Source organism: Scomber scombrus, chromosome 19 (genome assembly GCF_963691925.1).
Source record: "Scomber scombrus chromosome 19, fScoSco1.1, whole genome shotgun sequence".
Taxonomy (NCBI): Eukaryota; Metazoa; Chordata; class Actinopteri; order Scombriformes; family Scombridae; genus Scomber; species Scomber scombrus.
Genome location: NC_084988.1, coordinates 6506867 through 6519816, shown reverse-complemented (window position 1 = coordinate 6519816; position 12950 = coordinate 6506867). Strand labels below are relative to the sequence as shown.

The following is a 12950-nucleotide window of genomic DNA, read 5'->3' as shown; positions in this document are numbered from 1 at the left end:
ACAGTCCAATTTGTATTTATACAATTGGATTATTATTATATGTGTGCTACATGTAGTTGTTGGATGATTAAATGTACTGTGTATCAATTAATCTTATATATAATCTTTACAGGCTCATTATAGTTTTTGAAACCATAATTTACAGACTGGACTGATAATCTGTTACCTCATTTTCGTATTATGTGTTATTACTTTTTACTCTATAAGACCTTTGTGACCAGCAGTAATGTGTCTTATGTACATTTACATTTTATGACACTGGACAGCAACGAGGATCAGTTGTTAAGCTGGATAATCCGCATATCAGTGGAGGAGGTACCTGCAGTTTTGTAATATTCATCGTTTTAAGTAGTTTTCTTTCCATTATTGTTATTATTTTAAGTGCTGCTGCTGTATTTTATTTTAAGTATTTTTTAACTTTCCATTTAAGTCTTACTTAACATTATGTCTGTGCTCTATTCTACATGTTTCTTTTCTTTCAGTCAGTAATGAGTACGATCTAGACCTGCTCTATGTGAAAAGTGCCTGGAGATGACTTTTGTTGTGATTTGCCGCTATATAAATAAATAAAGACTGATTGATTGATTGATTGATTGATTAATTCATTCATTCATTCATTCATTCATTTCTTACTGCAAAAATATATATAATAGTGCTGGAAAATGTATATTGACTATCTATACAGTAGGAAACAGCTAATAAAGGTATTTACTTTTGTATTTATAGGTAATGGATTATCAAAATATTATATATGCATTGAATATTTCCGATTAATTTTCTGTCAGTCGACTAAGTGTTGCACCCAGGGTTGGGAAAGTTACTTTGGAAATGTAATACGTTACAGATGACTAGTTACCTTATTTAACATGTAATAAGTGATGTAGCTAATTCAACTGTTAGGGTAAGTGTACCCATTAAGCACCAAAATCTAAGTTTAAGTGTTTTTTTATGGATACTGACATGATTTATAAGGGAGATTGTTTCTTATAAAGCAGGATTTATCTCTCATTTAAAAATGTTTTTATTATTTCATGTAGATTTTGGAATATAAAATAAAGATATCTTATGAAATAAGTCTTGCATGGGCTTAACTGGTACTGTGACACCATTTAAGCCCAAGTCATGATTTATTTACAAAATATGAAATAAAAAAGCAATATATGTAATCAGTCACATGTTAAATATTTAAAAAATGAGTAAAATCTAAAAGGTCAGACTTCAGATGTAACCTCCTTTGTAATCATGAACATTTTCATAAGTAACTGTAAATGAAGTACACATTTGTTCTCAGTAACCATATCTTTTATCTTTTTACCTTGGTTTTTTGACCCATTTTTACTACTTATTACCCCCTGTTCTTAGATTGACATATAGTTTTATCCATTTTATTGTTTTTACTCTGTTCCCTTCTTGTGCCGTGCATCACATAATCTTGTGCAATATTATTCTGTGCAATATGCTAAACTTTGAGGCACTTTGAAGCACTTTTTGCCTTCTTGGGAGGGGGTCATTTCCTTTGGGACAATAAAGTTCATCCAATCTAATCTAATCTAATAACGGATTACATTTACATTTATTTGGTAATTAAACACCTTTACATGTAATTAAAATGCACCTCTAAATTGTTTTATTATTGAATACTTGAATGTGGCTTGTGTGTGTGGACCAGAAATTCTGTGTTTAGATTTGATGTATTTATCAAATATAAAACAATTATTGATTTCAAAGAACTAAAAACAGCAATATATTAAAAAAAAAAAGTAAAATCTAAAAGGTCTGACTTCAGGTGTAACCTTTGTAATCATCAACATTATAATTGAAGTACACATTTGTTCTCAGTAACTATAAAGGATTACAGTTACATTTATTTTGTACTCCCCAACACTGGTTGCACCTCTAAAATATTTTATTATCTAATGCTTGAATGTGGCTTGTGCGTGTGTGGACCTGACATTTTGTGTTCAGATTTTCCGAGGAGCTCCTGAACGCAGCATCACAACCCTGTAAGTGACTCCTCAGAGAGAGATTAGCAGCAGACTGTTGCTTTCTCGGCTGATGTTATACTCTAAATTTAGGAGGTAAATACTTGACATTATTAATCTAGTTTACCGTCACTACTTCACACATGAGCCTGACGTTTCTTTAAAAGCCGTGGACAAAAGGGAAATGACATGTCAACGACAGAAAAAACTCAACGCCGAGGTCTGCTGCAGTGAAGTTTACTATTACTGTTGTCGTCCATAACAAAAGAGAGAGAGAGGGGACGCTTTTCTCTCCTTTTTTTATTTTAATTGTGCGATTATTCGACGCCATCGTGCTGCTAAATGCCTTGGGAAGATTTTACAATGCAACACGTACTCGTCTGCTGTGTTTGTGTCGTGAAAGGTAAGTTGTAAGGTTTAAAAGAGAGAGAGAGAGAGAGAGAGAAGAGAGAGGCAGCAGCAGCTAAGTTAAAGCTTGCTTTGGGGTTAGCATTAGCAGCTAAAGCCCCTCTAAACTCGCCCTATTCACAGTCATGCTAGACCCTGGCTCTGGCTATTTGCTGGAGTGACCACAGTGTGCATCCATGTTGGTGTTAAACAGTAGCTAATGTTATTTTAATGGGATGCTGATTTGTTTACAATGGTTATTTAGTAACTTTAAATAAGTGGGAGGGGGTAAGTTTCAGAGAAATGAAATACAGAAGTTATTGTGTGACAGATGTCAAGATAGTCATAGCTCCTAGTTTGAGTTTAAAATATTTGTGTTACTATTAAACTAAATTTGCATGCATTTTTATGTTACTTAAAGCATTTATTTCTCCCTAATCTGTCTTCTAGCAGGACATGGAGCAAGGGGAAGGACCATCTGAGTAACAGATCAACACTTTTAGCTCAAGAGCTTTTTTTCCTCACCTTCATTTTAGAAATCACAAAATCACACTGACACCAGATTTCAATCAAGCCAACTAAATGTAAAGGGATCGTTTGTGTCAAGCCACCATGGATATCTTCCCCCGGCCAAGCGGTGAGATCCAGAGGAGAAACCCCCAGCATGACTTTGAGCTCATCCAGAGGGTGGGAAGTGGCACATATGGAGACGTGTACAAGGTACAGTGAAGCACAGCTGCGACAGTGAGGCGATTAATCGATCAGCTGCCAAATTAATGACATATAAGCTGCTATATTTAGACTTATATGACAGTGAATGCATATCTTTAGGGTGTGGACAGACAAAACAAGACATTTCAGGCTGTCAACATACTGATTTTAAATATTTGATCAACCAAATGACTAATCGATTAACCAAGAATATACCAGACAGATTATTCAGTAGTGAGGAAATGCTGGTTTAGTTAGTTTGCTGCCCGACAGTAAAATAACTGGTTCTCACACTCTGTCATCAGAGTTGAAGATATTTTGGCATACCATCACATGACTAATAAACCCGTCATCCCTAATTTAAGGCAGTGTTGTTTGTTTTGTAAGTCCTTAAAACATGTGGCGGACACATTTGACGTAAGTTATGAATGAACTCCAACTTCTCAGCATAAAAATAGAAAAAAAACACTTATTGGCAGATTTAAGTGTAACATTGCAAACTGTGTGATGTCTTTCGATGCCAGACGTAGAAGATGTCATGTATGATGTTTCTAGTATAGCTACGTGTTTTCTTCCTGGTTGTGCAGGGTTAGGGTTACATTACGCTGAAGTGAAACAATGTACTGAACTTGTTTTTGGATGAGTGAAATGAACACTGAGTGCTTGTATCTGCATGTCCTTTTAAGTACATCACTTTTAAAAAAAATTATTTTGGTGGCTACTCAACTGCTAGTCTAGGAAATGTGTTACACCACCAGTAGTAATTGCCCCAAATTATCAGTTTTTATCAGCTATTTAGTATCAAAAATCAGATATTTAATCATGTCAATTAGAGCAGCAATGATTAGTAGGATAATCCATTAGTTGCAGACTGTTTTTAAAAAAAATCAATTCAGTCACTTATAAAAAAAGAAACCCTACATTTCTCTGGTTCCAGCTTCTCAAATGTGACATTTTCTGGTCATTTGAGGATGTCACAGTGGGCTTTAGGAAACACTGGTCAACATTTTTCACCCTTTTTGTGACCCTTTAAAGCCCAAACAATGAATGAATCAATATAGAAAATAATCAGCATGTAAATCAATAATGAAAATAATCATTAGTTGCAGCCTTAGTGTAATAGTGTAATAATAATAATAGACAGACGGATTACTTTATAATCCCCAAAGGGAAATTAAGTTGTCATAGCAGCCAGGTATGTTAAATAAACCAACAGAGAAACACGAGGTGCACAGTAGCGGTTGAGTTCACAGTGAAATATTGATCCAAATCATGTTTGGATCTATAAATCTCCCTCAGTATTGATGACCTGATGGTTCCGCTGATCCTTGCAAGACAATCAGCTACAATACATCTGTGTAGCTTAAGGAGAAATCACAAGACTTAGAGTAGCAAAATAATATGTTAAAGGGATCTAATAAAAACTATCTTTTTTTATTTGCTCTTCCAGTTTAACGCAATATTTTGAAACTGGGTAAAAGCTTATAGAGTCTCACACACAGACACATTAGCACATTAGCAGTGAGTTAAGAGTCAAAGCCTGAACTGGCAACAATAAAAGAGAGAGAGAGAGAGAGAGAGAGAGAGAGAGAGAGAGAGAGAGAGAGAGAGAGAGAGAGAGAGAGAGAGAGAGAGGGCATTTCCAGAGATAAATGGTCAGTCTCTGTGTTAAGTGGAGGGATATTTCTAGGAATAAGTTTATATTTTTCATTGTGGTGAAGTGCTTGAGAAAGAGCAGACACCTATCCTATCCCGACTTCATTTCACTAAAATATGTTTTTTTTTCAACGAAGCTATCAAAAAGTTATTTGATTCTTGACAGAAACCGTCAGGCTAACCAAAAACTAATTTATCACCATTTTTCCGACCAGTTCTGCAGAGCCAAAAATGAAGTGAGGTGTGTTACGGTGGAGAATTTTCTTGTTTATCCATCTGCCACAGAGTAAACAGACAACACATCTGACCCAGAGTTTGATAGTTCAGGCCTCGTCCGTCATGGGCCCCCCCCCTCCACCCCACCACCACCCCTCCTCTTCTTCATACAAAGCCTCTCTCTGGCCGGCCCCCACCCCCAGACAGGCCACTGGTGGAATGCTGCGCCTGGTATTCTCCCAGAGCTCGCTAGGCCAAGGGCTGCGGCAGGCTGAAATATGATCAGGCCCCTGTCTAAACACGCGTTTCACTGTGGGTGTGTTCTGTGTGCCACACTGACAGCGGAAACTCCTCAAATTTTGGGGGAAAAGTCCTCCTCTCTCTGGCTCTGCAGTGCACATTTTTAAGTTAGTTTTGTTTTTTTGTACGGGCGCAGCATTCCTCTCCTTATGATGATTTATTACATTAATTTGACAATCAGGAAAGCTTTTTAGCACTGTTATTACTAATGATAATGATTCATCTACTTTTATTATAGTGTCACACCCTTTGGCTTTAAGTGTAGTTTGTTGTTATAGTAGCTCTTTATAAGCTTTATAAACTATTTGTATTGGAATAATAACAAAAAAAAAAACATAGCTATGAAAGGTCAAAACTGCTTCTGTCTTTGTTTTGATAGTTAGAGCTTTTTAAAAAAGGGGGTAGAAGAGACTAGAAAAGATCCTTACACCATCCTAAACCCATTGAACAGTTACTATACAGTTGTTTATCTAGAGTTTGCTGTCATTTCTATTTTTATTTTGTTATTTTAACACGTTAGAAATAAATAAACTAAATATAAAATTTGATGTGAGAAAAGGAACCAACATTGCTGCAGACTGTCGGTCACTCGAACTCACTTAATTGAGTTTTTTCAGTCTTCAACACTTCAAAAACCATTTGCAGTGTTCAAGAACTGTGTTGAATTTGTCAGAAAGTTAGATTTAAAGTAATTATTGTCTTTATTGTGTCAAGAGACTGTCAGTTTCTCATGTCTCCACTCTCTCACTAAAGTTATCTGAGCATTAAATCCATCTAATGATCAGACACACCTGTTTTTTCCCCCCTAGAGTCCGATACTATGATTGATTTTGTGTCAGATCTCGTCTCTTTAAATCGTCTGTAACACTCCAGACATCTCCTTCCCTCACTCAAAGGTTGCTAAAGCCGCTGCGTCGTCGTCTTCTGTATCACATCTTTGAACTGTCACTTCACAACTTCTCCTTTTTAATTTTTTAAGGTTTAGTTGTCAGGTTTGCTTCAGGAAATGTAAAGCTTGACAAGGCGAGTGAGTATGTGTGCAGTCCTTAACCTCAAACATACTTTCGATTTAGCAGGTGTGAGAATGGCTGCATTTTGAAAGCTCAAAATAAACACTTTAACAAACCTCAAAAACTGAATAAGTATGCCCCAGCAAACACAACAACCCCATTTTGTGCAACCTGTGTCAGAATTGGGTTTCTGTTACATGCATTTGTGATATCGGGCATGGAGCAGTTTTTAAGCCTTGTGCGGGACACTGCCTAGCACATTTCCAGTGTTGCAAGGTAGCCTTGCTGGAGGGTTTTATGGTTTACGGTTGATTTAGCTGCTTGTCCCATCTCCTCACTCCCTCGGATTAAGGAGCATCCTGTCTTGACCTGGATTTGGAACTCGTTGCAACCTACTTTGACAAAGAAAATCATAGAAATGATGGATGGATGCGTTTTAGTATGATAAAATATCACATTAGGATAACAGTACTGCACTAATATACAAAAAAAGATAATCAAGAATGAGCTAGAAACATTTAACTTTAAGATGAACTGAATCACAAATCATTCATAGCAGAGAAATTAAAGTAAAGGTTTCCTGACAGTCATCCTTGTGGGCAGACAGTGTCCAGCCTCTCCCCCCGCTGACTAACGCCACCCGTGATGTTGACCTCAAGACCCCTGTGGTTGTTACTAGTTAACCATTTATTGTGGCGTTGGGTGTAATGGTGTTCAGTTTGTCTGAAGGAGGAACTCTCACAAATATTTTCACTCCAGTTCCCACGAAGACAAAACGATCATCCGAATCACATTTCACTGGTCTGATGCGCATGTAGGCCAAAGCTCCCATCAGACTATAAGTAAGATGGCATGTAATTTTCAGCTTTAACCTGCCACTTATTTATTCAGTATTCACTACTGTATAAATAGTGTATCAATAAAAATGACACAAAACACAAGGTCTGAGAGTTAAGAGTTGCTTTCAGCCCCAAACCTCAAATATTCAATTTACAGCGATATAAAAGAGAGCAGGGCTGCAACAGTGGAAAAAAAATATCTATTACTTTTCCCTAAAGCCTCAAGTTGACTTATTCAAATTGCTCATTTTGTTAAACCAACAGACCCAAACCCTTAAAAATATTCACTTTACTGTCAAATAAGGAAGACAAAAGCAACAAATCCTCCATTTTCTTCCTGTTTAAAGGTCTCATTTTTTCCTTTCCTTACCCAATCGATGGTCTAAGGATGAAAGATGTTGTTTTGCTTTTTACAGAATTTGTAGTTTGTGATATTCAGCTACAGACATCAAACTGACTTGACTTTGAGAAGTTAATAATTAAAATACAATTAAAGTAGTGTCTGATTATTTGACTGTTGATCGATTAATCGACTTAATCACTAAACCCTTACATGCTGTTAATATTCATAAATTCCTCCCCAGCCACTAATATTAAATGTTTGACTAATCTTGTGGAAAAAAGACATTCACAATCACTATTTTATGGTCCAGGAGAACATTTTATAGAATATGATGAACATTACAACATGTTTGAATGCTTATTTGGGATTTTGTTCTACATTTTTATATGTAAAAATGTGTATCAGCTGCACAAAATAAAATAAACAATGCATTTTATCTCCATTTTTATAAACTGTGGGTCATGTTAGGATGGCTCTGGTTAAAATAAATGTGAACAGGATGTTTTTACAGCTCTCAAGTGTGGAAAAAATGGGTCAAATTTGACCCTGAACAGTATGTAAGGGTTAAATTCTGAAATGAGCATTTTCCTGTAGTATTTGGTATGCCTACTCGTTAATCAAAACTGTTTACTATCAGTTTTTTGTATAATATTCAAAGTTATTTGTATTAACAAGTTGAATTAAAAGTATTTATTTGTGTGTCTTTCAGGCTCGAAACATACAAACGGGAGAACTCGCTGCAGTGAAGATCATAAAGTTGGAACCAGGTAAGAGCGATTATCTCATTATCTCGGTTTTTCTCATCACGGTGGGCAGAAAATATGTTGTTTTCTTAGTTTTTAGTCAGAACTGACAAGTCTGGAAAATGCATCTCTTATTTTCCAGGGTTTTGGATGGAATGCACAAAGAGTACTAAAAAGACTGAGAAATATTGTCGCACAGTGCCAGGACTTCAAGACTGCTGATATTTATGTGATCATAGACCCGGTGATTTACATACTTTGCTATTTCGCATTAAAAAAATCAGCCTTTGGTTTATAGACAGCCAAGATCTTGCATTCTATAATATAAAAAGTAGTAATTCAAGTAGATATTTCAAGGCAAATTTATTAGTATAGCACATTTCAACAAGAAGGCAGTTCAAAGTGCTTTACCCAAAACATAAAATGCATCAAGACACAACATAAAAGTGACATATGGCTAAATAAAAAGACATTTAAATACCAGTAAAAATGTTAAAATTAAGCTTAAAAAGACTAAGACAGATAAAAACAGAAGAATATAAAGTTACAGTGCGGTGTAAAGATATTAACTCCTAAAATGTTTGATTTAATATGAGATATTAAGATAAGATATTCCTTTATCAGTCCCACAATGAGGACATTTTCATTATTACAGCAGCAAAGTAGGTAGTAAAATAGAAGAAAATCAATAAAAAAGAATAAATAATAGGTACAAAAGCAATAAAAAACAATAGTAGTAAAAAAATAATTAAATAAAAAGCTGTCATCAGTGATTTAAAAGAACCGAGAGTCGGAGCGGACCTGCAAATATATGGAGCAATAAAGACTAAACGCTGCTTCTCCGTGTTTTAATTTAGACAAAGTAGAATACATATAGCGAGAGATTATGTATATTCTGACTGTATCCAGGGCTCAGGGTCGGTCTGTGGCGGCGATGACCTACTGACAGAGTTAGTGCGATCCAGATTAGTGGGATTACGAATGAGGCTTTGTATCACCAGTAACCAGACAGAGCTCAGCTGATTACCAGTCGGTAAACGGGCAGAGCGTTTGTTTTCTCTTTTTCGCCCGCTCCTGTCGTGTCACTGTCGCACGAAGGAGCGAGAAGATGAGGGACGTTTCTGTCAACACACACAGACACGCACACACACACACACACACACACACACACACACACACATCATCGTCATCCATCATTGTGTCTCGTGTTTGATCTCCGAGCTGATCAGAAACCACTTTTTTTGTATTTTTTGTCTTGATTTGCAGGCGTTTCGTAGTTCTGATGTAAAGCCTTGACATATTCAGCTGGAGCATAAGAGGAGAGAGATTAGTGTGTGTGTGTGTGTGTGTGTGTGCGTGTGTGTGAAGCAGAAGATCAGAGGGCTTAAGCTGCAAGTTGGAGGAAATTCTGGAGAAGGGCAGCAGTTGTTTTTTTTTCTTTGCCCTCATGACTTTTGAGAATATACATTGTGAATACAAACTCACTGATCTGGATTCGTGGCGGCCCGGCTGCACAATCGTATTTCATAAGACATAGTTCAGAAAGGTGTTGCCCTTAAACAAAAAAATTACAAAATTCTTGTACATGATGGAAAATCCCTGGACAGGTTTTTCTATTTATTCACCACTCATATTTTCCTTCTATAAGCTGAAATAGGGGATTAACCCAGCCTACGTTTATTCTGTTTGAACAGAACTCTCTTTTCTTCCCACCCTGTATGCAAGAGTCACTCCTTTCTGTGCTTCAGGTAAACACCTTTGGGCGGACCTTCAAATCAAACAGGTTTGACCAGGAGGAGTGACGCCGCCGGTAAGAAGTAAAGGACACAGACAGAGAGAGAGAGAGAGAGAGAGAGAGAAGGGGGGAGACGGAGAGAAAGAAAGAAAGCAGTAAGGAGTGGTGAAGCCCTCTGGCTGCAGGGGCTAAAAGGGCATCGAGCAGGTTAATGTGATAAGTTCGAGGTTAGAATGATCATTAGAGACCAAATAAGTGTTGATCTTCACTTAGTAACCACTGAGATTTTGTTTTCTACTTTTCAGAACATTTTTTTTATCATGTACATGTACAAATAAAGTAAAGTATATAAGCTAACATTCAGGATTAGTCCTTTTTAACACGTTTAAGCACTTTTAGTTTTGTTTTCTATGGTTACTGAGAAATCCACACCAGTCCCTTCCTCCTCACGACAGTGTTCATCATACAGACACACAATAAATAGCTTTACATTTTTTAAAAACAACCACATCCAAACCACATCTCGTCCTCAGTTGCTATATTTAGTACTTTGGCATTTGCCTTTTCATCTTCAAAACACTCTGTGTATTGAAACCTGAACCAACGAGCGAGATTGTTTGCATTCAGAGAGGCAGAGGGAAGCGCTTAGTCTTAGAGGAAGTGGCCACACTTCTTAGAACCTCAGCTCACCCAAGAGGAGATGATTTGTGGGACGACCCGAGCTCGGGCGTCATATCACTGAAATAAGCCTTTCTCAAATTTTTGTGGTTGTATGTAAACACTTACGTCAACGTGTAAAGATATCTACGATCGGCCGAAGTTCCTCCTCCTCAAAGTGAAGAAGCTTAGAAATGAAGAACACTGTAATTACACATAAAGTAATATGTCATTTTAATCCAGTTAATGAGATCCCAAAAGTATGACGTTTTTATAATGTGGCAAAAAAAATGGAAGATCAGAGCAGGAAATGATTATTTTTACATTTGTCAAGCTGTGTGTTGAAGCTGTAAAGCAGACTGATCGCATCTTTATGCCATATAATGAATAATATCAGCTCTTAACCTCCCTTTTTTGATTATAGTTCAGTCATTCTTTCCACAGATATGTCAAACATCTAGAGAAATGGACATGATTAACTTTTAGGAATTCATCACACCAGCTTTTAAGCATTTGGAGGATGAAACAGTAGCAGGTTATCAAGGGAAATATGATAAAGAGTAATTAAAGTAAGAAGTTAAAGCTCTGAACCTTTTTAAAGTCGTCATATTAATCTAAAACTAGTTGAATATACTCTCTCCTTACTCAGGCTCTTCATATACATTGCATGTTCGGCCTACATCCTCATCATGGTGACTTGCACTTCCTTTTGCACAATCCCCACATAAGCTGTGTTAAAAAACCAAAACTTTTCAGCTCTCCTCTTCCTCCCCCTCGATGAAAAAATAGATAAAGCCTGTGATGTTAGTGTTGGTCATTGTCGACTAATCTCATGAAGTCAACAATGTGTTTAGTCTGACCGTCTGTCTCTCAGTGCTTTCCAATATCTCTGCACTGCACTCGGCCTCCAAGCCCGTCCATTCCCACGAGAGATGTAAGCCTTAAAGAGAAAAAAAATGGGTCACATAAATATAAAGTTTAATTTGTGGGCTGTAGTTTGTTTTAAACATTAAACTCAGACGGTGTAACTAGTAAACTATGGTGCAGTTTCAGCTGTGGTTTAATTAATACATCTTTAATGATAAAAATAGACCATAATGTTCGATATAGTGCAACAGTGTGGTTCTCTACTGTGCTTTTAATAGATTGCTGAATAACAATGGAGGTATGTGACTCAGAGGAAGATGCAATATCAGGGTTTGGCTTAACAGATAATTCCCAGTGCTGGTTTTGGTCTTTTATATTGTATTTGTTGACCTAAAGAAGAATGTTTAATACCAGCTGAAGTATCCCTTAAAGGACCAGTGTGTAAGATTTAGACGGATCTATTGGCAGAAATTGAATATGATGTTCATAAGTATGTTTTAATTAGTGTATAATCACCTAAAAATAAGAATTGTCTTGTGTTCGTTAGCTTATAATGAGTGTTTATATCTACAGAGGGAGCAGGTCCTCTTCCACAGAGCTCACCATGTTGCACCACCATGTTTCTTTATTGGTTTTTTTGCCTTTATTTGAAAGTAGCTGGTATAGAGGCCGACAGGAAACTGATAGAGAGAGGGCAATGACATGTAGCAAAGGTCCCTTGCCGGAGTCAAACCAGGGACACTGCGATTATGCGGCATGCACGCCAACCACTCCGCTACCGAAGAGCTCCACACCACTGTGTTTCTACAGTAGCCTAGAACGGACAAACCAAACACTGGCTCTAACAGGTTTCACAGCCACTATAGGTTCAATATGCAACCGCACTGATAAATGCCACTAAAGGGCAGCACAGTGGTGCAGTGGTTAGTGCTGTCGCCTCACAGTAGGAAGGTTCTGGGTTCGAAACCCACCACCAGACTGAGGCCCTTCTTTGTGGAGGTTGAATGTTCACCATTTGAGGTTCTTTCCAGGTTCTCCGACTTCCTCCCACAGACCAAAAACATGCAGGTTAGGTTAATCTGTGACTCTAAATTTTAGTCCTGTGATTGACTGGCGACTTGTCCAGGGTGTAACCCGCCTCTTGCCCAATATCAGCTGAGACTGGCGACCCTCTAGAGCAGGGGTGTCAAACTCATTTTGGTCCAAAGGCCACAAACAGCCCAATTTGATCTCATGTGGGCCGGACCACCATTGCATAATAACTTTTAAATATAATATATATTATAACTCTACTATAATAAACCATCTATTCACAAAACAGATGAAGAGCCTGAGATGTCTTAAGAAAAATAACTGCAATTTCAACAATATTATGTCTCCGTCTGGAACGCAGTTTTTATTTTATTGATGTTCATCACAGAAAAAGATAAGTTGTCCCAAACATGCATAAAAATTTTACCCTGGTAAAAGATGCTGATAAAATGTTTCCAAGCCCTCCGAAGCA

The 12950-nt window shown here is 37.2% G+C and overlaps 1 protein-coding gene across 4 annotated transcripts in view; it reads left to right on the top strand.

Annotated features, from left to right (window-relative positions):
• Positions 1–2026: 2026 nt before the first annotated feature.
• map4k5 (mitogen-activated protein kinase kinase kinase kinase 5) overlaps positions 2027–12950 on the top strand; it is a 33773-nt gene continuing 22849 nt past the window's right edge. For all 4 annotated transcript variants that reach the window (XM_062440097.1, XM_062440096.1, XM_062440095.1 and 1 more), the window contains exons 1-3: positions 2027–2385; positions 2820–3089; positions 8154–8211. In XM_062440097.1, coding sequence (XP_062296081.1) covers positions 2982–3089; positions 8154–8211 — 166 coding nt within the window. In that variant the 5' untranslated portion in view covers positions 2027–2385; positions 2820–2981. The remainder of the gene's footprint in view (positions 2386–2819; positions 3090–8153; positions 8212–12950) is intronic.